Consider the following 27,270-nt stretch of genomic DNA (forward strand, 5'->3'; position numbering starts at 1 on the left):
GTTTTTACAGAGTGCTCATCACCATAACATACCTTGAAAACTCAGCTTTCAGTGAGACCACTGTGTTATTTCCATTTTTTAAAGAAAAGGAAAAGAAAAAATCACCTTCCTCCCAGACAAGATAGTGGGCACAATTATGTCTAGTACCTGTTACCAGGATTATTTAAATGAGGTGACAAAAAAACAGATGTGTTCTGCTTACATCCAGACTGTTTATGCTTCGCTGTATGGTAGATATAGAAAACAATGTCTTTTAGGGAACCGTAAGAGGTGGACAAAACCACTGTAAGACATTTAAGGGTCAAGTCAAGTCATTTTGCCCAAACTAAAAAAAAAAAAAAAATAATTAAAAATTATTTTAGCACAATTAACAACTTATTATATTGTTTAATATTATTTAGATATACACTGTACTAGTTTGTTGTAGTGTAGACAGATGAGTGAGAAGAACTCGCTTCACTACAGTTTACTGGTTGAGCTCCAGTCCCACCCTCACACTGAACTTTGAGCAGTGACCAAGAGATTAATATCATCGAGAGGTGGGACAGGGAGGGCTGGGCTTCTCTGATTAGGCTGCTGCTTTCTGAAAATGGACGGATTGATTGACAGATGCATGGAATGAACAGATGGATGGATATAATTATATATTCAATAATACATTAATAAGTCCAACATTGTTTTTAATCATAAAAATGGGACTTGGACTGCCTTGTCACACTGACATGATACTGTGGAAAGGCCCTCCTTTATTTATGTATTTGATTAACACAGGTCGGGCATCCGAATTTTGTGGTGCTGCAGATTGATCCGACATGGAGCAAAAATACTGTTTTGATTAGGTTGTCATGACAAAAGAATTTCCCACAGGATAAATAAAGATCTTACTTTATCTTAACTCTTGCTAAAATATAAACAAAGTCTTTATTTAAAGTCAAAGTGTGTATGTAATGTATTGCCTCTGTTCTTTGTGCAGTGGCAGTCCATCACCATTACCCTGGTGGAGAAGGTGCAGATCATTGCGGTGTTCCTGGGCTCTCTCTTCCTTGTAGCCAGCATCTCCTGGCTGCTCTGGTCGGCGCTCAGCCCTCAGGCCACCTGGCAGCGTCGCGATGTCCTCTTCCAGATCTGCTACGGCATGTATGGCTTCATGGACCTGGTCTGTGTAGGTGAGAATGGGCATGCGGCTGCACACCAAACACCTGTGCTTTGTTGATGTGGCTGACTCTCTGTCATGGCAATGTGTAACTTTTAGGAAATTCCCTGAAACTCAGATGTGGATGTATCTGACTTTTTGACAAAAGCATGACACCACAAGGCAACAATTCTAGTTTCAAGCAGAGCATTTGATCTCAAATGTACTTGTATAACAAAAATTCCTAAACATAGGCCTAAATTTCAGTGCTTAAAATCAGTGTCTTTATAAACTCAGTCCTTAGATATGCTCTTAAACATGTTTAGCTGTTCTGAGGACAGAGTGAGGGGGTGGTTGGCTGAGGGCAACAGAGCTAGAAAGTACAGTCAGTACTCAGTGCTCAGGTCTCCTCTCACCTCTGCAAAGCTGGACGATCACAACGTGAAGTGAGTGTGGAAAGTCTGAGAAATGATTCCCCCTATGAGTCAGAGCTGTTGGGTTTTTGTTATCCAACCATCCAATATACACGTTGGACAGACCATAAATCCTTCCTAAGACTCCAAGATCCACTTTACACTTCACGGACAGTGTATGATCTCGGGCAAAAAAATACTGGATTGTGCTTTGAGGTTATCGACTAAAGTATGAACAGCCTTGGAACCACAGTTTAGTGATCAGTTCAGTATTTTAGCAAATATTTCTTTGCCATCTTAAAGATTTTCTGTCAAATAGGATTATAAATAATATTTTTCTCAACATCTAAATTGGTTGAAAAGTAATTCCTAAAATAGGATATAATATGAAATTTCCCCTTGTGGGACTAATAAAGGTATATCAAAATAGGATATGATACATGCACATCTACACCAGAAAAGGTGCTGTGCTGAAATATGAGCCAATACGTGGGAAAAGAAAAATAACAGCTTGCACACTGCAGATCTCTAGTTTGCTTATTTATTGCATCGTGGTACCAAAACTTTAATAATTTTTCATGTACTGAAAAGTAATTACAAAATGAAAAGTTGTGCAGGGACTTGGTGTCTGTCTTTCTTGGACTTCTTTAGTACAAATAAAGTTTTTATTCAATAATTATTTTATATTAGCATTTCATAAACAAAAACAAAATGAAAGAAATAAAACATTTAGGCTTGTGAGAAGAGGAAGACATGAAAGCCATTTAATCGCTAAGAGATTCAAAATTACAGTGTCTTGCTGCGGAGACCATGAGTCACTGTACTGAATGAGTGTCAGTACGTATACATGAGCGTAGATGCCCGCAGGTCTGATAATATGATTATAAAATTGGTCACTGTGGTGTGTGTCATGGACAATCGGTGCTTGGCAGAGAAGTCCAACAATAGAAGACCGTTTAGGTTCAGATCAGGCAGGCTGCTGAAGTTTCCCAGTAGCTTAATGGAGTCATCCAAGAGCCTTCTTCAGTTACCAGTTCAGTCCAGTTGTCTCCTTTTTTCAAGCCCTTAAGACTACGGTGATCTGGATGACAGAGAACTAACACAGACACATGAACGGGTTGTTTAAATGATCGTTCTTGGTCTGTTGTACGTTGAAACTGTGTCATCATGTGTTTATATACGATGCAGTTTTTTGCCATCATACTTGTGTCAGTTTTGACTGGTGAGATAATGTCGATGCTCCGCCCTTGTTTGCAGGACATAAATGACTGTAAATGATCTTTTTAGCAGTCGGTGCTACAAATTAGTTTCACAAATATGAAAGGTTTCTATGATTAGCACTCTAAAAGTTCATCTCTCAGAATAATGCTGGACCTCTTTATAATTTATGGTGCCAAGAAAATAATGCACTCCTGTGTTTTTGATTCATCCACAGTCAGTTTCATGCTATCTCATAATAGTACTGAGCATATCCAAGGGAGTATTTCTCTTCAGTCTTTTGTTGTAGCCATGTTAGCAGACTGAACCTTTCCAACACTGATTTCTTGACAACCGCTCGCTGTTGTCAAGAAATGTCACAGCCACCTTAGGTTGGGTTACACAATAAATCACTAGAAAAAACAACAACATAAAATACCACCTTCTGAGCAGACAGTACAAACACTAAAAAGGTTTTTATGTATTTTTCCAATTTAGGGAGGCAGGGTATCCCTAAATTTGTCACTCATCTACCACTCCACTGGGTTTTTTTGTCAGTGGAGCATACAGAAAATGCATTTCCCTTCAGATTTCCTCTAACATGCATATAAAAAGCCACGTTCGGCCTTTAAAATCAACAAAGGCTTTGGTGTTACTCTGGATCCACACACAAAAAATAAAACAGCTTTCTCAGCACATAGTTTATAGATGTTGTTGGAAGAGAAGGAGAGACGGGCAACTTTAAAGTGAGGAAAGATGAAATATGTAAGAGGAAACAAAAAGACAAAATACTTGCAAAATATTTTATATCTGTCTGTGCAGGTTAACAGTCATCCAGGTCGTGGTAGTTCTGTGTGCTCAAGTTGAAGGCAACTGGACTACTTTTTAAGTTGGTGAAGACATTTAAGAATTCGCACCTTGGCTCACGTGACCATAATGGCTCACATGATTACCAGGTAGATCGACAGCACTCAGGACAGTCAGCAAGGCACCAACACCACTACAGTTTGAATATGTGGGACTTCCCATCAGCTGCTAGAGCTTTCAGATGAGAGGTGAAATGTCTTCAACAACTTGAAAAAGAAATCGAGTTGCCTTCAATTCAAGCACTTAGAAAACCTTACAGTAAAGATTTCCTGAAAGTTGGTCATGACAAACTGCCTAAAATCAAAATTCCTATAAACGTGTCAATTGTTGTCATAACAGGCTTGATCATCCACGAGGGGGCAGCAGTGTACAACGTGTTTCTGCGCTGGCGAGCAGTGAACCTCCACTGGGATGTTCAAAGCTATGACAAGACCAAGGACATGGAGGAGACGAGCACTGGTCACTCTTCGCTGGCCCCCAGGACACTTTGGTTGCCTTTGGCCACTTTTGGGCCCAGCGGCCCCTTACACCCGACCCAGCTGGGATCACATCCATGGACTTGCCTGTGTTTGGCACCCTTTTGCCACAGAATGGTAGCACGAAACAACCTCAGCCAGGACAGTGATTCGGGAGAAGTTGTCATTCGTGTAACATCGGTATAAACTCCAAGCAGTATTTGTGCAGAGACGAAGCATCTGATGGGTTACATCTGGGAGTTACAGTCTGAGATGTGCTGCAAAGTTGTTTTTTTGCAGATTTTTTTCCGTAACTTAATACTTTTAATTATTTGAACTGTGTGTGCTGTCTGGGGCTGGTCCTCAAACCAATCTAATACCTTCAGTAACTCACATTTTTGTGTTGGTGCCTTTGTTGTTACTCTGAGATATAACACTGTTTATTTTGTGACAGAGACATGAGCCACCCTCACATAAATCCTTTTTTTTTGTGGTTTTCCTTTTAAACTGTTGTGTGGCACTCATGTCATGTGGAATTGAAGGAAGTGATGGGATCATCCAGATTACAAATCTAAGGCACAACATCAGACATGGTGTAGGATCACAGGGTTGCCTGTTCAAGGTTGAGGAATACTGTACACAGCCAATATCCTCTCTCTCTCTCGCTCTCATATATCTCTGCTCTAATGTGGCATAGAGACAGTATGGTGTCATAGTCTCAAACCACCCTTAATTTCTTTAGGTTTTGTTAGGAAAATGTGAAATAAGTGTAGCCTTTTATTCAAATAAGTGCAAACATAGATGGAAATACAGGATATAAGGCAAAAAACCCCAAAAACAAAACATATTTTCTACAATTCTAACAAGCTTGAAAGTCAATAATTGGTTTGACATTTCTTTTTCAACACAGCCAGAACTTTCTTAGACAAGCTTACTTACCTCTTGTAATTTCTTTAAGGAGCATTCAGCAGTAGTTCTCCAGACTTCTGGAAAAGCCATTCAAAGTTCTTCTTTGGATGTTGGCTGTCTTTTTGTTCCATTTACTCTGATGATTCAACGTTGCTTCAATAATGTTGAAGTCAAGGCTCTGGGGAGGTCAGTCCATGACTGACAGTGTTGGCAGTGTGTCTGAAAACGATCAGAAGCTTTGTGGATGGCATTCATGGTGAATTAAAATCTGATGGTAGACTTCTATACATTTAGAAAACATCCCCAAGAACACCGGCTGAAATTCAGCCCCAAATTATGACAGAGCCTCCACCGTGATTTCCAGACGGCTATAGACGCCCTTGTAAATATTGGATGATTTGAAACAAACATTTTACATTTAAAACTCAAAAAGAACTGATGCCACTGACCTCCAGTCCAGTTCTTGTGTAATTTTCATTCCTCAGCCTTTCCTCCCTGTTTTTGGCTTTCAGATACTGTTCGTCTGCTGTATATAGATTTTTTTCTGCAACTTATTCTTTTGTCCTCCATTTTTCTCAGTTTTCTCAAATTTCTTCAAAATTTGAGGAAAAATTGCTGAGATAGACCAAATTATCAACTAATAGGCGTTGATCAGACTGAAGACAAAGTGAATTTTATGAACTTTTCTCGAGAAGCAAGTCTTCCAATATGGGAGCCATATGGGCATCACCCTCTCTTTATTTCTTTTTCTTCTTCTTGGGTCGGCTATTTTTGGACACACTGTCAGCTGCTGAAAATCAGTGTTACAATGTACTGTTATTACGAATTACGAATTATTTAAAAGTGTTATATTGTTAATGCATCATTGCAGGACTGCTACCACAAAAGTGTTCTAGGTTCAGAGCTGTACTTAGGAATGATGTATAGCTTTTAATTTTAAGCAGGGTCTCTGAGCTTTGTAACTATACAACCAGATGTCCTGCTTTATGTTTTATGCCGATAAAAGGATTTAACAGACAGGGATGCAGGAATTATGACACATTTCATATGAGCACAAAAACCTGATGTCAAAATGATATTGAAAAAAATGATCCAGCAAACATTTAATGCTGGTTAAGGATGTGATTCTTGCTTTGGGTATAAGAGGTCCAAATCCTGGATGAGCCCCCATGATGTTACTCTCAGTCCTAAAAGAATCATGGGTGTAGCATAAAAAGTGAAAAGAAGCATTTTCACCAATCTAAAGGACTGAAGAGTGCCACGGCAGAATTGCACTCCAGAAAGAAGAGATTTATTTATCTATTAATGTAGACAATATCAGGGTGTGCACGAGGCCAAAGAAAAAGAAAAATGCTTCCCACACCTATGCTTCCTGGAGGGAATGTCCAAGATAATGTCCATAGAAATGGCTTTCTATGCTTATCGATTCTTAGGAGGAAGGAGGAGAGAGGTCAGCCTAATAGGTCTCTAATTTAAAGGAGCTACCATCAGTCTCCCGTCCAATCACCAGGTGCCACATAGAACTCAACATAATGGGTAAGCAGAAATGGTTGGACCCAGGGATGAAGGGGCAGACACCCAATGTACATAAACACAATTTAAATTATGACATGGGGCCGTAACGTGACCCCCGATCCCCCTTTTTTAGATTTCATTGTCATTCATAACATTTCCAGTGCTGGTATAAGCTGGCAAAGTGACATCTGTTCAGCATGGCAGTGTTTGCCTCAAAGGACTGATCCTCAGCTGGTTTGTGCCAGTATAAATATAGCTATTGGAAATTGTGTTTTTCCCTGTCTGTAAACCATTCTTTTGAGCTTCCATGAGCCCTGTGATGTTTGGGCCATGGGCTAATCTGTTCTTGACCTACGAGTCATTTACTTTTTTTGGTGCCTTAGGAGGCTGGGTGTCGACGTTGCAATGCGCAGCACAGAAATGACTTGAATGTGACTTTTGCTGTTGGCTGTATTTCTATTTGTTTTGACTGTAACATGGATGTAATGTATAAAGAATATTTATAGATACAAAGCTGTGCGAGTTATTTGCCCGACGTCATATTGGTTTTGAGTATCTGCTGCAGGATGCTACGTGTGTGGCATCGTTACAAGAGATGAAATCAAACCCCCAGTGATCAAAGGTATCATTTTTGCTCATCTAGACCAAAGAACACTACTGCATATTGTCACAGAAATGTTATTTATGACAGCTGGGCTGGTGACATCCATGGGAACACTGATCAGACAGTGTAACATCAATAAACCTAGGTGGCGAAATATCAGACATTCGTCACTTAAGTACAGATACTGGTGTTGAAATAATAGCAGTCTTTACTCAAGTAAAAGTGAAAAAGTACAAGCTCAGAAATGTACTTGAAGTCAAACTAAAACTAAAAAGCAATAACTTAACATTGACCATGAACAGCACAGCTGCTCTGCCCCACTCCAACTTAGTGCATTGCTGTAAACTTTACCACAGTTAGCAAAATTAGGTGTGTAACAAACTACACAAACATTTAGTGTTAGCTGATACTGAGCTGTGAGAAATGTTGCATTTTAAATTACCTGTCACTTAAATTTTTTTTACTCCATTTATGCTTCTGCAGTGTGAGCTACATGCTGAAGAACTATGACCACAACTAACTGACTTCTGCAACAAAAGCGCTGTTCCAGATTGCTCTTGTTAGGTATGTGTTTAATACTGATCTTATCTCTCTATCTACATAGATATATAGATACATACATATATAGCGAGCTAGCAGCTGGATAGCGTAGTGGTAAGACTACACGCCTTTGGAGTGGAAGCCGCAAGTTCGATTCAACATTTGGCTCTCACAGCTAGAGATTGACAAGGTACAACACACATAATACGGCAAGGGGGAGCCAGGACCACAGGTCAGAGGGGGAGATGTTGTCATCACCCCCAACCAAGATTAGGAATCAAGGTGGTGGAAGTTGAGTGTAAGAGGAAGTGACTTGACTGGTTAGTGAAGTTAAGTACCCTTGAGATCAACTAGAGGATGTGAGATGTATACATGGTGATGATAAGTAGAAAGGGAAAAAAAGTAGCTGCTGTTGGTGAGGTGTATTTGTTTGTGGCCTTTTTTTAGGTTCTTGGATGTGTGTCCAGCAGCTTTAGCCATTGGTTGTCACATTAACTTTCTTAAACTAAACCTTTTTTTTTAATATTCAGGAAAAACAAAACGGTCACTTGAGACCAAAAGTGTAACGATTTATTGTTAGATTCATCAGTTCAGCACATAACACTAATTACAGCTAGGAGGAACCCCCCCCACAAAACATTGTGTCAAAGATCCACTGTCAGATAGTTGTTTAGAGAAAAATACAAGATTTGTTAGCTCGGGAAACTGCCATCTGATCAGGATTCAGGAGAAAAAATATAGAAGGCAAAGACTTACAATAAAAAATATACAGCCACATGATTAAAGTATATATAACATTGCACATATACCAAAAAAAGAACCCACACATGAAAAAAAAAAAGAAGTGTACATCATATACAACAAGGCACTGTGGAGGAAACCTGCACACGCATCTTTGGATGGATCTGCCGCCCGCGGAGGTCCAGTGAAACGTTTTTAGGAATGTTACACTGCAAACAGTCCAACTGAACAAGCCATTCAAGCTAAATCGTGACAGATTACACTGAAATACAACGATTAATTCTTATAATGTCTATTATGTAATAGACACATCATGTAATAGCTTTTTTGAATTTGTAAGTGCTTTTTGTAGACAGGCAGCAGACAGAAAAAATATCTACATCTTCTTATTTCACGTTTTTAAAAAATGTATTCCAATATTTCCTCTTTTCTACCCCCCAAAAAACCAATTAAATTTTAAGTTCAGGTTGTTCTAAAGGGAAAGATGGTGTTGCAGTTCACATTTGTTGCCAGCAGATGTCAACATGGATCAGAAAGAGACGTAAAAGATTGTCTGACATCAAATCACATCTGCAAATATTTTATTATACATAGCTGTTTTCTTTTTTTCTTTCCCAACAGCAAAAAAAGAAAGAAAGAAAAAAGGTTTGGAGAAAAAGATAAAAACAACTGCATGTATATGTCCAATATTGTCAACACAACATTGTCAGTAAGACTGACGTACTCGGGTACATTTGCAAACGTTCAATTAGTCAATGATCCAGGCTGCTGCCTCACATCAGTATCTTTAATATTATAAACAATTTACGCCTCAATCCATTTAATTTCTCACAACTGACAGATTTAAAAACCCTTGAATGACGTCCATTGCTGGTCAGAGTTTGCAGTGCACAAATACATTGGCAGTTAAAGGGAAATGTGTGTGGGAGCACCTTTCAGATTCAGGCTACACAGGAACGAGTGTGGCACCAATAAAGGCTAAATCTGATTAGATATCATCCTGCTTCAGTTGGAACAGGCACTTTGTATCGTAAGCAAAACAATCAGTCACAAACGTAAAGGTACAGTTGCATCTTATTTACAGTGAACAGGAAAAGGTCAAGTCCCAGAGTTTCTCAAAGCAGAGGAAAAGGCTTGTAGGCTGCAGTTGTTTTTCCTCCATCTTCTTTGCCTTTAATTTTTTTATACATTCGGACAGCCTGTAGACACTCTTCTTTTTTTCTAATAACATACTTCCTCGCACACACACACACACACACACACACACACACACGCTTACCAACCTCCGTGAGAAATCGACCCCTTCTGCAAAAACAGTCCCTGTAGGGCCTCAGAGGTTTACCATCAGACAGAAAATTATCTGTTTCTTTTCAAAACAAGACACATCCACCTTTTAGAAGCTGCATCTGACTTCATGAAGACTAATATAAAAATATGATTGTGTTTAACCACCACCTAGTTTTCTTTGGTCTAAGAGACTGTGGTTTGTAATCAGAGTCTGGGGGCGAACGTCTGTCATGGTACACTTTGTACGCCTTGGGATTAACAGATTAAACTGATCCTTTGTTCTGTTTTCTCTAGTCAGTTTAGGAAGCTTAGCTAGAAGTCCGCCTTACTTTAATGTGGGGCAAAAATGTGCACTTGTTAGCTTATTTAAGAAAGTGAAGATTGTACACAACTTCCATCTTTAAAACAAAAACTTCATATTATGTTGGCTGAACAGAGGTGAATGTGACAAGGATGATAGTCCTTCAAGCATTTTATCACTTTATGAAAAATAGTAATTAACTTGTGGAATTTATAGGAGCAATTGATCTTAAGCCCTAAAGGACCTTAAATAAAAAAATAAAATAACACTGACAGCTGGCAGGCTTTGAGGGAAACCAATTAGAAGCTGCCCGCAGTTTGGTCCCTGCTCGTTATCACATATCTGTTGATTTAGATAACAAGAAGCATTCTCATGTTGCTTTCTCAGTCAACTTTTGGACTTCATTCTGTTTTCTTGAGTTTTATGGATAACTTTCCACCATGTTTGCTACAGAACTACCCACAGCCCTGTGCCTACATTTTATCGTGATGAATAAGGAGTGGATGTGTACTGTTTCTAAAAGAAACCAGGTCAAGATAAGTTGAGCTAGTTTACATTAAGAGCATATTGTTTTTTTTTACTTTTTTTCCTCCAGCATTCAGAGTCAGTCTGACATGAAATGTACGAGCTGCTCTCTCCAGAGTGCAGAGGATGGGCGTCCATGCATGGCCGGCACCGGCCACGCTCGGCCCCCTGGCTGCACTCCTGCATGTGGCTGCGAGGCAGAGGGTGAAAGGGCGGAGTTCACCAGGTGCTACAGTGGCTGCCGTGGCTGCTGACGGACTGACAGTTGCTGTAGCGCTTCTTGACGATCATGCTGATGTAGGCCTTCATCAGCTTGGCGATGTCCATCACCTGCAGAGGAGAGGAGGAGGAGTAAATGTTGGTGTTGTATTTAATGACCTGCATTGAAATTATGGGGAGACCAGGAGTTATGACTGAGTGAGGATGTACACACCATTTGGGTTTCAAACACCAGCTCTCGGCCTTCCACAGTGATTTTGTAGGTGTTGGATAACGGAGCTCCGAAAGAGAGTATCTGTTCATACGGGAACACCTCCAGAGGCCACGGCTCCCCTCGCTTGTACACTGATATGGCCTCCCGGCTCACACCCAACCAGAGATCGGAGGGGAACATGCCATCCCGGCACTGAAACAGCAAGCATGGAACATCAAAATCTCCTATCATTCCCTCTAAGATCAGTTTTGTTTAGAACTGGCAATAGATGACTTTAAACCAACCAAACAATCCCATGTTTCCACCTATGGCTGTGTAGCTGTCTTTATGGGAACATAACCATCCTTTATCATGGAGAACAAAGTTTGTGCTTAAACAGAAAAGTGATTTCTCTTCTCACCTCGACGTTGAACAAAGTGGATCCGTATCCCTGCCACTCCTTCACCAACGCCATGTATTTGACCATTGCCTGTTCCTGGTTCATCCCCTGCAGCTTCTTCCACTTGTCCATCACGCTGGTTCTCACGGCCGCCGCCTCCTCCCTCATCCAGGCCTCCAGGCTGTTCTCTTCTTCAAGCTTCTGCCGACTCAGCGAGCTGCTCCTGAAACTCCGCCTCAGTGTCCCCTCCAGGAAACTCGAGCGTTTCCTCTCCGCCGTGCCTGAGCGGTCGGCCACCGAGCCGGTCCCCGGAGCGAATGTCTTGGCAGAGTTCTGCACCCGGGCCCGCAGTCGAGACATGGGGAACACCTGGGACATTTCAGGGATGGTGGACTGGGAGTTGTGATCACCCAGAAGGTACTGAAGTCTCAGAGCAGCCAGAAACTGAAGAGTCTCCTCAGGGGCCGGGTATTGACCACGAATCACAGCTTCATGGGCCTTTGAGGGAACACAGAGAAAATTATAGTTAAAACTGTAAGATCTAAGCATTTTTTCTTTTTTAATTTCCACAAAAAATCTTTCCAAGTTCAGTCAGAATCAGCTACAAAAGTCTCCTAGTCCCATCCCCAGACAATGAGCCACGAGTCTGACCTGCTCGAACATAAAAGCAAACTCCACGCTGTCTTTGGGAACGTTGTCCGTGTCTAAGAAGCAGTAGAGTTTGAAGTAAAACTTCCATCCAGTGCTGCCTTCGTCTGGGCTTGCTGAAAGCCTGCAGACCACAGAGTGATTGTGTTAGCATTGGCCAGAAGACAAAAACATTTGCTTCAGAATCAAACATGGTGGAGCTTACTTTTCAAACTTGGCGAGCACGTCAGCCACCACAGTGCGGCTCTCGATGGCTTTCTCTGTGGTGTCGTTGTGTTCAAACAGGGCAAACATATTCCTGCTGTCCTCCATGGCCAGACCGCGGATCAGTTTCTCCACCACCTGACACACACGATGAGATACAACAGGGACACATGCAACTGGTTTTAAAACTGTAGATGAGATTAAATAAAAGAAAAAAAGCATGAATTCTTGTCTAAATCCCAGACATTTGGGACTGCCATTCAATAAAGGTGGAAAGTACAATTTCTATAACTATAAAATATTTAAAATGTCCTTTTAACAGGGTCTTAGCTCATCATATTATCCAGATTCTGATATTTTCTGCAGCATCAGAAAATAATAAATTCCAGCAAGCATGTCAGTGTATGAGCATTTAAGCCTGGATGCTTACACAGGCTCCAGGCCAAAAGAGCTGAATGAAAGCAGGATTTTATTGCTGTGACTGATGAATTAATTAATTGTTAATTAATTATTGTTAATTATTATTGAATAACAAATAAGGAAAATTGTAAGGAAAAAAGCAGAAGAGAAGAAGATAAGAAGCTCAGGCTGTTACAATACAAAGTCATTTTTAAAACAGCTGTCAATTCATTTTCAATTAAAAGAGATGATTGACAATCATTTCAGCTCTGTATTTACTGTTGGGTTGTTCTGTTGGTACAAACATATCTTTTATACTGTGCTTAAATCCTAAAAACTAGAGCTGAGTAAAAAGTACACGGTTTATTTGTATGCTTTGGCACATAACCCCGTTTTCCACAAACCTACCTCTCCTGCGGTGGTGTGCGAGTTGATGGTTATCTTGCAGGACCCTCCTCCGTGGCAGTGAACGGTGGTGCTCATGTCCTGTCGGGCCACGATGCAGCGGATCTCCTCCTGAGACGGCACGTTCTCTCTGGCTCGAGTCTTCCTCAATGAGTCAGCGGCGAAGGCAGCATAACGATCCATCTCAGAGCCGGGAAACAGCTCGCGAGTCCTGCAGAGAGCAATTTGGAAATGGTCAGCTTGAGAGAATAAAAGTAATTTATCTATAAACATGTGGCAGCCTAGTGCACACCTCTTCAGGTGGAACTTGAGGTATCTAAGGATGCTCCTTGTCGGGACAAATGTGCAGGACATGCAGGCGAGGATCTTCCAGTTGCACAGGTTCCCAGGGCTGCCGGGCTGTGGCGGCCGTGTGGTCTGCTTGATGAGCTGGCAGTAGAGCTCATCTCGCAGTGGTTTGAGCTCCTGGCCCGTCTGCAGGATGCCCTGAATGATGGGCACGGGGTCAGCCACGCCCTCCAAATGCTGCAGCGAGCTGAACACCTTGAGGGCTTCATCCTGCAGGGTTGTGTAGCTTCTGCTTCTTGGAGCTGAGCAGGGAAGAAGTTGTGATTATATCAGTACATATGGTACATTAATATCTTAACTAAAAGGGTAAAAATTGGATACGTTAAAGACATTAGTACTAAGTTAGATTGTCAATCCCAATTTAATCCTATTCTGTCTCAGTGGTACTCACTGGTGAGATGAATGTCCCCGTAGGGCAGTGGCAGCAGCGGGGAATGCAGAGGGTGATGACTGTAGCGAAGGATCGGGTTCCTCTTGTAGATCTGCTCAACGACCTCCAAGTTCAGACAGTTCTCCTGCAAAGAGAAGAGGAGCTTGGGTTTAGTGCAGTGCTGATTATCTGAGGCTTTACTGGAAGGAAAGAATTAAAATGACCACTGACATCCATTTTTGCACTTTCAGAGTTTCCTACCTTGATGTCCTGGATGAGCTGCTGGGTGGGTGTGTCGATGGGAGCTTTGGTATCTATGACATTTTGGACGGAGTTGGCCCAGCGTGTGGCTTCAGTCAGCAGCTTGCAGTAGAGACGGTACGAGTGTTTACGGCCGTACACGATCACGTTCCAGTATCCTGACACGACAAGAGGGGCGGAGAGAAATTGAAGCTACTGGGTAGAGAATGAGTTGGCAGTTCCTGCCATTTTCTTCTCTTACCAGTCTCTTTGAAGACCTTCTCATCTGGCTGAACCACTGAGCAGAGGCTGTTCAGCACCAGCGTTCCCAGCTTGAGGGCATTACGCTCTGAGCTCTTATAGTAGTCCAGGGAATTGTGGGTAAGCAGGAACCAGCGCTTCTTCAGCTTCAGCGAAGCTTTGGTGCTGTTCTTCATCTCTTTGTGCAGCCAGCCTGGTGGGAAATAATTATTAAATAACTTTTTGTATTCTCTGGTTTCCTCTGAACTTTTCAAAACTATAAAAATGCAGAAAGCTTATTGTCTGTGAAAGAGCTTTATTACGGTTTTCTTTAATAACAGAGAAAATCAAACCTGCTTAAAACTGAGCGTTTGAAGCTTTTGCCTTACAGCTTCTACATATACACATTTGATTACTTGAATTATAACATTGATATGAGCACCCACCACTGGAGCTGTAGATATGACAGGGGAAACTTCTTTTATTTAAAATCTGATTTCCTAACCTGCAACTTTTAACCTGTAGTTAAAAAATGTAAACACAAATTAAAAAAGGAAAAACGGCCACGATAAACGAATCATTTGTCACCTCGGATGATGAACTCCTGTCCATCGACTCGGGTGTCTCCTTTGGAGCGCTGCAGCAGAGTGATCCAGTGGTGCATCTCCTCAGGCGTGTCAGCATTGCAGTGCAGCACTCGGTTCGCAGTGATCATGACGAAGGAGTTCGGCCTGTCGCAGTTCAGAAATTAATAAGACGACAAAAAGGAGATCAATAGTCTAACACCGTAATAGCTCTTGGGTGCACTTCTTGGATTAAGAGATATGAACTAAACTTTTAATTTTGAACCAGACGACTAAGAAGAATTAAAGCTACTGACATAAAATAGCAGGAATGATATATTTGTCACATATAGGTTAGAACACAACAGAAGAAATACAGGACCAGAATGTACTGATCTAAAATGTTCCCCATGTGAAGAAATGCAGCTGCTGAGGTGCTGAAACCCAACGGGCTTCACTCTGATGGCTTTTTTCCGACACCTTCTGGTTTCTTTGCTTTAGTCTTTGTCAAAGAAAATCCATATATATATGATGTGATGTTTGATGTAGGTCCTCACCTCTCTGGATTATCTGAAGCACACACTGAATCGATCATCCCCACATCCAGCGTTCCCTGAGGAGACACACAGAGAGATGGAGGGAGGTTCACAAACAGTTTTCAGGGTGTGGATAATGAGCTTGACCTTCGCTGCACCATGGAAACCAATTATCTCACACGCAAGCAGCAAGGCCTTCACTCACAGGTGCAACACTGAAAAAGCACATGGCATTTTCAGCACATCTGTGTCCTGTTACTTCAAAACAAAGCATTACAACAAAATGTAAAATTTAAAGAGGAGAACAAAAGAGGGTTGGGGTTAGGGTAGCATGAATGCTGGATGAAAGGCTCAGTGACAGATTTTGGGGCTTTTTTTCTAATTTTCAGTTTTTCCACCAGGTGCCATCCTCAGTATAATTCAGCTGCTTTTCTGTGAGCTTCTTGTCACACCAGCAGACAAACTCCAACTCCACAGCCTTTGCCTGCAGCTCAACTTGGAGCTTGTTCTGCTCTGGAAATCTGCAGAGAACTTCCACTCTAACCAGTTTGTCTTGAGAGCTGACTGGAGAGGCAGCTGATTATTACCATGTCATCTCTTGTCATAAAGTGCACAGTATCTCTAATTATTTATTAAATGGCCATTGCTACCCATTGTGGGGAAACCCAGAGCTATACATGCATATATTAACTATGTATTTATTGCAGCTGGAATTTAAAGGAGGCAAAAGTGCTACTAAGAGGTGAGGCATGAATAAGGAAATGGAGGAACATATATTAAAGGCTAACGTCCTCTCCTCGGTGTGAGACGAAGGTTTGTGTTATGGAAATCTGTTAAAGCAAAGTGCCGAACATTCTGCTGTTAGGACGACATTAAACGGCCGCATTTTGAAGACATTAATTTTCTTTAAACAGAAATGTTATTAGAACTCCATCTCCCAGAGTGCTTTGTTTCCTCACAGTACTCACCACAGCATTCTGGGGATTGGCCTGCTCATCGTGCATTTCTCTGATCTCCTGCTCTGTGGAGCCGTGGACCTGACTCAGCACGCTGAACCACTGACTGTAAACAAAGAGATCATAGAGAATAGAATAGCCCTTTATTGTCAGGACACAACATAAATAGTAGACAGCAGGAATAAATAGCAAACAGGTGAAAAAAATATAGAATCAAGAGAAATATAGAATATATTTCTAATGCAAAAAGAACTGAATAGACTCCGTGTGTAAATGACCTGAGTGATGAGGGTTACTCAGGCCATGGCTCAGATTGGCGAGTTGGGTGGGCAGGGGCGTGGGGATAGTGTTTGTTAGCAGTCCAAATGGTCCAGGGGAAGAAACTGTGACTCTGGATGTGCGGGACCTGATTGATCTGAGGCACCGACCAGAGGGCAGCCGGTCAAACGGGTGACATCATCATCATCACCATGGAATAAACAGTAATCAGCTTTAACAGTGGACATACAGGCCGGTCAGTTAGACACAAGCATCTCGGCTCCTCCTACGTCCAAAAATTCATTTGAAACTGAATCTTACTCAACACTAAACTACTTCAAAGTGAGAACAACTAAAAATGAAAAATAAAATGAAAGGAAAGTTTTAGCCATACTTTTATCATGAATGCAATTATTAGTGTGAACATGCATGTGTGTACCTTTTAATATAAATTGTACATCTACAAGTTTTATATGTGTGTAAAATCCAAAACAATTCTGGGTTCAGTCTGATTGTGTCTCAGACACATGGAGCTGATGTTGGCTCGCACTGAGAGAGCGTCTGGTTTTACAAACCTGCTCCTATCACACACACACAGCCATGTTTTCCTCACTTCAGAGTACATTGCATTAACTAGCATTCATGTCCTGTGACCTCAAACTAAGATTTGTCCTTTTGTATTTTTCTCCCTTAAAGGAGGTCAAATCCCCACAATGTGACAGAGCAAACATAATTATGTCCCAGATTCAGACAGACAGAGTGCTTGTTGCCCTTTTGAGCCACAGCGGAAGTAGACTGTCTGAGAGGAAATCAATGTGTTGCCAGAGGCAACCGTCACATTGACCTATAGCAACAATACCTCCTGTTTGTTATACAGTTTTCGACAGACTGTGAGCAGGTTCATGCCAGTTGAGGAAATAATAGGATCAGGAGAGAAGAAACAAGTGGGAGGACTGGGAGCATTAGGAGTGTAATAACGATGTGACTAATAATCACTACTGTCATTATACGAAAAAGATTATAGAGCACATTTAAATCCTGCCCACCAGAGAGAAACGGTGCATGGCTCTCCATTTACCCTGTAATGTGTAAAGATGCCTTCTTGTCAATTGTACTTGCTGGCAGGTACTAGAAATGATGAATAACACTAGAGAGCTGAGGTTTCCATGAAAAGCTGGTCATGGTTTTTGGCGGCTGCAGGGTGGAATCGGTCACAAAGCGAGTGTTGCTGTGACTTGGTTTCTACCAAAATGATGCAGCCATCAATGCTTTGTATGGAAGAAACCAGCTTGCAAACACTTTTCAAAAAGTGTGAAGTAAACCAGATAAAGAGGCTTTCCTCCAACGTTTGACTTACTGCTGCAATCAACATGTAAGGCAAATGTTTTCCACATCCAGTAAGCCTAGCATTTTTCAGTTTCACTACCTCTTGGTGAAAAGTTTGCAAGTGTGTACAGGCAACTCGGCATCTTCTATGCAAACTACGGGGGACCGTGACAACCTGCCATTGACCAAAGCAATCGTGAGGAGGTTTTTGGTATCACACCGTATCCCTCTTTGCTACTATTTAATGCTAGCAGCTACCAACAACCTTCAGCAACCACTCATTAGCCAGCTGTAGAATACCGCACGACTCTTGGTTATCAGCGGGTCACAAGCTATTCTCTAAACCTATAAGACCAAGACTTGAGTAGGTTATTAACACATAGCTACCGTTAGCTGTTAGAGGTTGCTAAAGATACTCCTCAAAAGAAACTAAACCTTTAAATAGTTGAAGACATATTGAATCATTGCACTTTTATTCTGAAAAATGACTCTGAGATATTTCTACTCATATAATGCATATTTCTATTAATGGACAAGACCATGTAATTAATTCTGACAGAGTAATTAAATAGACCAGGTAAGCGAAGTTAGTGGTGTCACTGAAACTAACTTACTACTGAATTCTAGTTTTTACTTGTTATTTCAGTCATTTTGACTCCATGCTTGCATGAAAGGTCCTTTACAGATCAAATCACAATTCATTTATTTGGTTATTGTGAAAAGATAAGAACAATACATCAAAGACAAACACACAGCTCACCTTGCATCCTCAGCAGACTCGGCAATCAGATGATAAGTTCTCTCTGGCATCACTATGTCGATTCCATTCTCCTTACCGGTGTTATCAATGATTTCTCTACAGGTCAAAAAAAGGAAAAATAATGACTGAGGTTCCCTGAATATACAAACATCCTTCCATAACCATTTCACCATGAATCCTTCAGAGGTCTGAGTTTTTATCTCTCTTCAATAACACAACCATATATCTCTTGAATATTTTACATGTAAATGATTAACTGACAGCTTTTCTGTTGTTACTGTAAATGAAAGTATCGTCATGCAAAAACAACAACCCTCAAAGTTATGTTCTCTTGTCCTTACTTGGCGTTGTGCATGTCCAGCACCCCCTTCATCTTCTCCTCTCCGTCGTTCTCAAAGTACATGAGTTTGCTCTGACGCAGCACGAACCAGCGCCGCTTCCAGTTGCGTCGGGAGAGCGTGGACGAGCCCCCGCCCTTCTTGTGCAGCCAGCCTTGCTTCAGAGCCTCCTGCTTAGTTCTGAACCACAGGAAAGTCTCGTCCTTCAGAACACACCAACGCCGCTTCCACGTGTTCATCAGACCACCTAGAGAAGAAAGATATGAGATTTCAAATGCTCCACCATCATTACGTCACCTGGAGGGGAGAATCTTGCTCTTTGTCTCTTTGTCTTCACTGAGATATTTGAATGCTAATCAATAAAATCAAATCAAATCAAAAAATCAAATCAGAAGGTAACACAGAAAGTACAATGCTTTTTCACCAAAATACGTCCTAAAGCCATATAGATGATGCACTTAACTCTCACCTGTTGGGTTTTATTAAAAGAAGAGTATGTTCTATAAGAAAATAATAACCTTTGATGTAGAGGAAGCTGTGGAAGTACGGCAGCGTGACACAGCTGTAGACAGAGTCCCGGCGATAAGACAACTCGTCGTCTGTGTCGAACCTCTCAAAGTCGTCCTCGCTGTCCTCAAACTGGAGCAAATCAACAAAAATTTGAAATTAAACAAGACATGCAAGACCTTCGTTTGCATATTATTTCAACAAATAACAGAGAAGGTACAATGTGGTGCTCTTTGCACCTGTGAGTTGTAAAATGGCTAAAGTCATGCCATTTAATTGATCTCTCTCACTGGATGCTTTTTTGAAGCCTGTGTTTTTTTTGCTAACTTCAAAGACTACACTACTTTGGAGTTAGAGCAGCTAAGTTTGAGTAGAAAATCGGGCATGAAATGTTCTCCCTGTCATTGAAAACAGAAGTTAAACGAGGATTCAGCTTACCGAGGACTGAGCCCCCTCTGAGCTAAAGCGGTAAGCCCCTGAGCTGTTGTAGGTGCCAACAGATCCGCGGTAATCCGGAGACCACTGTCCACTGCGAGGGTTGGAGAAAGCCATGCTGCCACTAGACACGATGGCACCTTCATCGTAGTCATCCTGATCGTAGTCTGAATCCTCATCTGGAGGTATCAGCTCTACCAGCTCATCAGATTGAGCCTCAGATGAAGCCTGGGGGTGGCAGTAAGCCGAATCCCCGCTGGATGATGCGCTATGGCAGGCCGAAGGCATCGCTGGCAAAGAGTGGTGAAGCACAGTGGTCGGTGGCAGTGACGGAATCACAGCATCGTTGGCGTACGGGTCTTCTTCGGACGAGTCATCGCTCGTTCGGATACCGCTCGTCCGCTGGCCGTCCGAGTGGCCGTGCTCGCTTGGGTTTGGTGAGTCTTTGAAGGCATCATCATCAGCACCGAACCCTTCATCAACCTCTTCTTCCTCGTTACCCCTCCTCTGGTCATCCTCCTTCTTCTCATCTTCTTCACCCACGCCCAAGGAGCTCTCAATGTTCCTCACACACTCGTCAATCTCATCAAAGTTCAGGGAGTCCAGGAACTGCTGCGCTGCCTTACAGGCTTCATCCTCCAGCCGCCGGAGTTCCTGATCGCGAAGCTGCTGCAGGCGGTTCAGCGAGGCTTCAGTCAAAGAGAGCTCCTGGCGCTCCTTCTGTCTCTGCAGCACCTGGATCTCCCGCTCTAGTCGAAGAATTTCCTCCACTTGTGATGCCTCGTGCGGACGTATTGCCTCCTCTTCCTCTGCTGATGCCTCCACAAAGGTTTCTGCTGACTCCAGCTCCTCCAGGGCATCTGGTGATGCTGCAGCTGCTGCTGCATTTTGAGACTCTGTCAAAACCAGCGAGGCCAGCTCCTCAGCACGACGCAGCTCCTCCAGTGTTCTGGCTTCCTCAGCCTGAAACCACAAACATGAGACTGCAGTCATAACTTTTTCCCCCCAAGATATCAACATTAATTTATACAAAATACCCAAAACAAGTTGATTTACAGAAAACAAACACTGAAGTAATCTTAGTTTACTGAGAGAGGGCCAACTATTATAAGCAAATTATACACGACAAATACCTGAGAGGATACAAGCTGTTTATTGTACTGGGCAGTGTGTTTTTCACTGCCCAGTACAATAAACTGAAGCCTGTGTAACATAATAGAAAACATAATTGTGTTCTCTGTGTTCTTTACCAATCAGATATGGCTGTAGAGAGTGGGCTGCTCAGGAGACAGTCGGCCAATAAAAGTTATACACCGTTTTCCACTTAAATCAGTTTTATCATACCTCTCTGGTGAGTCTCTCGGCCTCCAGCCTCTGTCTCTCCCTGCAGGGCACAAACACACAGACATCAGCTGAACGAACACACAGTAGGAGATACGATGTACCAAAACCAGAGTAACTGCATTTCCTGTCTCACTGTGAGATTAAAATACCAGAAACCCATTTAGTATGCAGTTCACCATCTATCGAAACAACAAAAATACAAATGTTGCACCACACTGTGAAACCTTCTTTGGAAAACATAATGCAAGCTACAGATGTAGTCCAATAAGGATGTTTATACAAACTCAATGGTTCACTACTAAATTGTGACAGCAGCAGTGATTATAAAGCAATCAATCTGCAGTATAAACTGAGCTGTGGCCCCTTCAAGGTCAAAGGCACCACTGAGGATATGGAGGTCATGACTCAGTCTTGATTGTGGGATTCGAGGGATTTACATTCTATTCTTACAGACAAATTACATGCTGTTTTTTAAGCCTGATGACATCTCCCGTCCATGAATCGTCAGAATGACTACCGTCATAAGAGCACTGCGTACATCTGTGGCAATTTACATTGTTGTCCTTACACATGCATATGTAGTGAGCATAAGATGGGGAGCAGCAGCATGACCCCCCATTGCAGAAAAAAGCCAGCATCAGTGAAAACAAATGTGAGATTCATTCAGTGAGGTAGTCTCTAAAAGAGGAGCTCAGGTGGTTGCAAAGCAGCTTGCAGATGCACAGCAGCTGTAGCCAAGCTAAGCTACTTAAATAGCATGTCCTACATAAGCTTTGTAAATTAGCTGCTGATGAGATCCACTCATCTGATGACTGCAGCTGAGAATGAAATAGTTGCCTGCCAGAACTAAAGCTATGCTCTGTTTCTCCTCCAGTATTATACACTGGCATTAGGAACATTTTTATTATATACGTGTAGTATTTTTATGTCATTTGAAATAATGGAAGCAGGGGATTTGTACTCCTTAACTACTCATGATCATATTTGAAAGTCCTGAATACAGCCCAGATGATGGACTTGTGTTAATTCCTCACTAAGTGACTGAAATAAACCAGTGCCAGAAGAAGACAGTGGGCACACGTTTTTCAAACACATTTTCCAGTCCAGATTTCTCTCTCATTTCTTTTCTTTTCATTTAAAAAAACAAACAAAAAAAACAGTCATTTGCAAAAACCTACTTTCTTTTTGCACAATAACTTTTCATTTGGCTGTAGCTATAGTACCACACGGTGAATAAACTGAGTAGCCCACCTCTCCATCTCCTCCATCCACCTGCGGCGCTCCTCCTCCTCCTTCTTCCTCCTCTCCTCCAGCATCCGGCTGCAGGTCTGACGAGCCAGCTGCCCTCGCAGACACTTCTGGAAGGTGAGCGCTGCCCAGCGGAGGAGCAAGAACTTCCTCCTCCAGTAGAAAGCCCGGTAGTTCTTCTGGATGACCACAATACACCGCAGCAGCTTCTTGTACTGCTTCCTGTTTGGAGGACAAGGACCGGGCTATTGAGCATTTTGGTTTCAATGAAGATTAAAACTGATCCTATTGAGGTTTATGATGTTTTTATTCATTGTTTGTACCTGGCCATGTAGCCTGTGACATAGGCCTGAATGATCATGGCTGCTTTCAGCACCTCCACCTCCCTCTGCTTCTCCAGGCGATGCTCCAGAGACTCCCGAAGGAAGACCTGATAGATAGGATAAAGAGACAAAAAAAGTATTATTTTATTATTGTTACTGAGGGGAAGTAAGGGAAAAATCAATAATGTAACTGCTCCTCATTTCTTTCTCTTCTAATTTTGATGTACTTTTCAGGTAAAATCATGTTCACGTTGACCTTTAAGAGTTAAAGAACATCTCATGACATGTTTGCATAATACACAGCAGAGTTTAAACATGTCATATTTACAGTGTGCAACACCAAAACAATTTTGGGGTAAAATAGTTCAAGGAAGTGCTAATATTCAGAGGGAAAAATGCATATTTGTGAGAATATGAAGGTGTACATTTGCAAAAGTCACATTAAAATGCCCCATCTCTAATAGCCACAGAATGTTCAAGTCCCAGCAGCTTAACATAGTTTGTCCATTAGTTACGCTGTATTTACCCACACTTTATGAATAAAAGATTTACAAGTGAACAGAATTAAAAAGAGGCAGGCCGTTTCTTTTTCTATAGCATTACCATTTAACAGACAGTCGCTCACAGAAGAACAACAGAGCCAAACAAAGCGGCCAACATAAATCAAACCCAGATCCTCCTCTCCCTTTGTTCCTGCTACTAGAGACTGCAGATTACTGCAGCGAGTGATTTCAGCTACATCTCTCCATGAAAAGACCGATCTTACGGGCACTTAGTGCAGCTGCCTGCTCCAGGAACCAAGCTGTCGTCCATTGATAGAGAAACTGGGCCCAGCGAGGGCCGCCAGGGGTTAATCCGATTAGGGAGGGAGGAAAATGAGATATGGGACGCGGTCTCAGGCGACTGTGACGGTGGGGAAATATCACGGTGCTACGGGGGTACAGGAGTACACACTGCCTGTTGATATGGTGTGTGTGTGTTGGCTGAGTGACAGTGTTGGATCCTCAGCAGTGAGGCACTAATGAGATTTTTTTGGGGGAAATGTAAACTTGTCAGGGTGACGTGGATGTCACTTATGAGCAGGTTAATTAACAGGGAAACATCCATTACATGCCGAACACGTGCACATGCAATACAAAGACAAGCACACAAACCACTGGTGTCTCTCCAGGAATTCAGTTTTCAGGCTGGAAAAGCCCCAGAGACAAAATTTTAAGTATCGAAGCAGATTGGAACCAGATTAATATTTATGTGATATGTAAAAAATATTCATAGCAAAATAAGAGTACCAACAAGTACATTTACTCATCTAAAAATAACAGAAAAATGGGCTCATTAACAGCATGCTTGTGGACATGCTGCCTCTTGCACTCTCTTCCCAGGTGGCACTCTTGCCTAAATGAGAGTATTTTAAGTAATACATTTATATATTAATAGAACACATAAAATATGCATATCTATGAAAATAGAAAGATGTGGACTGTTGTTGGAACCATTGCTAATAAGGGAGCAGCTGAAAGAAGAAGAAGTGCAAGTGCCTAAAGTTAAGTCTCCTGCTGGGTGCTACATGGCAGAAAGAGCAACTTCTGAACACATCCCAACCTTATCCTCTCATTTTATAACACTGGTGAGCATTAACAACCATAACCTAAGGGATAAACCTGACCAAACAGGAGGGAGGTACAACTGTGGACCCCTCTGAAACCTTACGCCATAACTTTATGTGCACATCCCTAGAAATGTAACTACATGTTGCGTCAGTACAGCCTGCAACTATCCTCAGTACTGTCGACTTCCTTATATCCATTTCTGGCTACTGTTTTGGAACAATTTTTGAATTCATCAGCAAGAGAATAAAAGTAATCGCCTGAATATAAGGACTTGCATATGTCATCAGACTCCTAGAGCAAAACTGGTTGTGAGGAAATGCACAGAGAAGTGGAATAACTGGATGGACAAATATGTTTGCCTTCGACACAAAAACAAAAGCAAAAAAAAGAACAAAGAACAAAAAGTGGCGATGCTGGAGGGAAAAAGTCGCAGCATTTCATTTGTTTCTATCATCGTCTGCAGCGCATATACAATACCGGAACACAACTAAGTGGTAATTAACACATAGATCACCATGCCAAAGCACGAATGTTGGTTATGGTGTCGTCAACTTTTGTAGATTACTTTATGGGCTATCCAAAGACTCACCAGAGAAGTCTACATCAGCTGTCACATTTTATACTTTAGAGCCAGAGCCTGAATCTGGGTGGTAAGGGTTAGAGTTAAGTTGCTGAATGAGAAAGTCACTAAAGTCACTAAATACTAAAATCTAGTTTACCCTTATTTCTTTCATAGTAGATTCAATGTAACATGAATGTGTTTTTCCACTGTATTTATATAAAATAATACATACACTTAATCTAAAGAAAGAAATCTAAAATTTTCCTGTGAAGTGCTGCTATCCAGGCTCATTCAGGCATTCATACAAAACTCACACATATAAGCTGCAGAAAGCAGCTCTTTGTGAATCTCTACAGTGCACACGCTGATCCTTTTATTAAACAACCTCCAACATGAGCTGCACATGCTCAGAACGCACAGCCTCGTGTACAAGTGCACACATTTGCATCCCAATAAAATGGGCGACTAATCCTTTTTAATCATTACTATGCTAATTAGTGCAACAAAGGCCTCGCTAAGCCTCGCCGCGTTTTGATTCTTGCTGCTGGGGCCTTTGGGGAGCACCGCTTACCGTCCCAGGTCAGGCCCGTGGAGAAAACTAAGCAGTAGGAGAAGAAAGCAGAGCCACATCTTTTCCAGGAAATTAAGTTTAAGGCGGTAAAAAAGCAAGACATAAGTCTAAGACAATAGTCTGGACATGTGCTGAATGAAAAGAGCTGCAGGCCTCCTCGATGTAAATCTCACTGCGAGAGGCAGCGGGACAAAGTGGACAAATCCCTCTGAGGGAGATGGAATTGATTTAACAGTTTACAGGCAGTCACAGCAGCAGGGACGACTCCGTGGTTCAGTGGAGAGTATGGTCTCAGGGTTAGAAGGTCTACAGAGGCCATTCAGGCTGAATGTTTTATAGGAGATTTCAAAAAAGGTCTTCCAACCAATAAGTATGCGGTGAGTCACGAACAGCTGTGTAAATCTGGTAAAAGGTGGCAGACACCCAAAACAAAAGAGAAACCAAAAAACAAAACATGTTTCTCTCAGTCTTTTCAAATCTGTTACAAATACGTTAGTAAAAAGTATATGAAATAAAGCAACCACTGCTATTTATAGTAGATTGTACATGTATTGTATTATAATGGATATTTTTGATGACTAAATAATCTCCAAGAATCTTTTGGGTAATCTAAATGTTGTTGTTCTGAAGCATAAACCATTATGAATCCATTTCATCTGCTTTGATGATAACAGGTGCACTGGAGAGGCAACAACAAGAAAACCCCAAAAAGCGAATGGCTTGACAGGCGATGGCTACACACCACTGGGCTCATCCCTCCTGACTGATTCTCTCTATTTTTGCTTTTTGTTTGTGTCCTCGTCACTGCTGGTAAAGCGAGACGGTATCTGCAGCCCACTCAGCTTGAACGGGTAATCCAGCTCCTCCAGGACGGCTCATCTATATGTGCTGTCATAAGAAGGTTTGCTGGGTCAGCACAGTCTCAAATGTGTGGACGAGATACCAGGAGGTGGACTGCTACATGAGGAAAGGTGGAAAAGGCCACAGAAGTTCATCAGCCCAGCAGCTCTTTTGTGCTATATATGTGTCGTGAATCCATCTCATCTGCTCTGATGCAAATGAAAGCAGATAAAATATATATGGGTGCACTGACACCTGTAGTCATAGAAAGGCTCCATATAAGCACCGGTCCACTCAACAATTTTAAGTCTATTGTTATTCCTGTGACTGTAATAACATTTGTTATCCTCAGTGTGTATTTTATTTTATTTTTAGCTAAATAGCTAATTTTACTTGAAAATAATGAACAGAATGTTGAAAACTGTCAGTAACATGAAAATAGGTTTTTAAATGGGCTACATGTAGTGGAGGGATCCATTAAATATTCAACCAAAGACACACTTGTTCCACCTCACCGCTCTAACGGGGTATTCACAATTCAGCTTCCTGTGCCATGGTTGGTCCTGGATGGACACTGACACACATACTAATGACCACTCATCCCTTCGTCTGTCCACCCACGACCACACTTATCCTTCACTGCTGTCACCTCCTGCAGCATCACACGGTCATGCTGTGATTAGCGATCTGTATCCCCCATCTGTCATTTCCCCTCAAAACAGAGACACACACACACACACACACACACACACACACACACCCTGGCAGTAGGTATACTCTTCCTGATCCGGTGTAGTGGAAGCAGGGAGCATTAGACTGAAGACTGGATCCAATAATTGTTGGATTCTATGCTTCAGGTGCACTGGACCTCAATATCACACACACACACACACACACACACACACACACACACACACACACACACACACACACACACACAC

At 41.9% G+C, this 27,270-nt stretch overlaps 2 protein-coding genes across 2 annotated transcripts in view; one reads left to right on the forward strand and one right to left on the reverse strand.

Annotated features, from left to right (window-relative positions):
• Positions 1-5,021, forward strand: part of marchf11 (membrane-associated ring finger (C3HC4) 11) — a 26,252-nt gene extending 21,231 nt beyond the window's left edge. The window contains exons 3-4 of the mRNA XM_005746324.1: positions 974-1,166; positions 3,949-5,021. Coding sequence (XP_005746381.1) covers positions 974-1,166; positions 3,949-4,271 — 516 coding nt within the window. The 3' untranslated portion in view covers positions 4,272-5,021. The remainder of the gene's footprint in view (positions 1-973; positions 1,167-3,948) is intronic.
• Positions 5,022-9,607: 4,586 nt separating this feature from the next.
• Positions 9,608-27,270, reverse strand: part of myo10 (myosin X) — a 122,725-nt gene continuing 105,062 nt past the window's right edge. Inside the window, exons 22-41 of the mRNA XM_013914185.1 lie at positions 22,747-22,853; positions 22,427-22,645; positions 21,176-21,215; positions 19,835-20,794; positions 19,408-19,528; positions 18,893-19,136; positions 18,552-18,647; positions 16,220-16,313; positions 15,273-15,328; positions 14,741-14,883; positions 14,175-14,366; positions 13,934-14,091; positions 13,694-13,817; positions 13,247-13,544; positions 12,958-13,165; positions 12,152-12,288; positions 11,950-12,070; positions 11,320-11,796; positions 10,920-11,111; positions 9,608-10,816 (exon numbers count right to left, since the gene is read on the reverse strand). Coding sequence (XP_013769639.1) covers positions 10,706-10,816; positions 10,920-11,111; positions 11,320-11,796; positions 11,950-12,070; positions 12,152-12,288; positions 12,958-13,165; positions 13,247-13,544; positions 13,694-13,817; positions 13,934-14,091; positions 14,175-14,366; positions 14,741-14,883; positions 15,273-15,328; positions 16,220-16,313; positions 18,552-18,647; positions 18,893-19,136; positions 19,408-19,528; positions 19,835-20,794; positions 21,176-21,215; positions 22,427-22,645; positions 22,747-22,853 — 4,098 coding nt within the window. The 3' untranslated portion in view covers positions 9,608-10,705. The remainder of the gene's footprint in view (positions 10,817-10,919; positions 11,112-11,319; positions 11,797-11,949; positions 12,071-12,151; positions 12,289-12,957; positions 13,166-13,246; positions 13,545-13,693; positions 13,818-13,933; positions 14,092-14,174; positions 14,367-14,740; positions 14,884-15,272; positions 15,329-16,219; positions 16,314-18,551; positions 18,648-18,892; positions 19,137-19,407; positions 19,529-19,834; positions 20,795-21,175; positions 21,216-22,426; positions 22,646-22,746; positions 22,854-27,270) is intronic.

Source organism: Pundamilia nyererei, unplaced genomic scaffold (assembly GCF_000239375.1).
Source record: "Pundamilia nyererei isolate P.nyererei 1_Seehausen unplaced genomic scaffold, PunNye1.0 scaffold00177, whole genome shotgun sequence".
Classification (NCBI taxonomy): Eukaryota; Metazoa; Chordata; class Actinopteri; order Cichliformes; family Cichlidae; genus Pundamilia; species Pundamilia nyererei.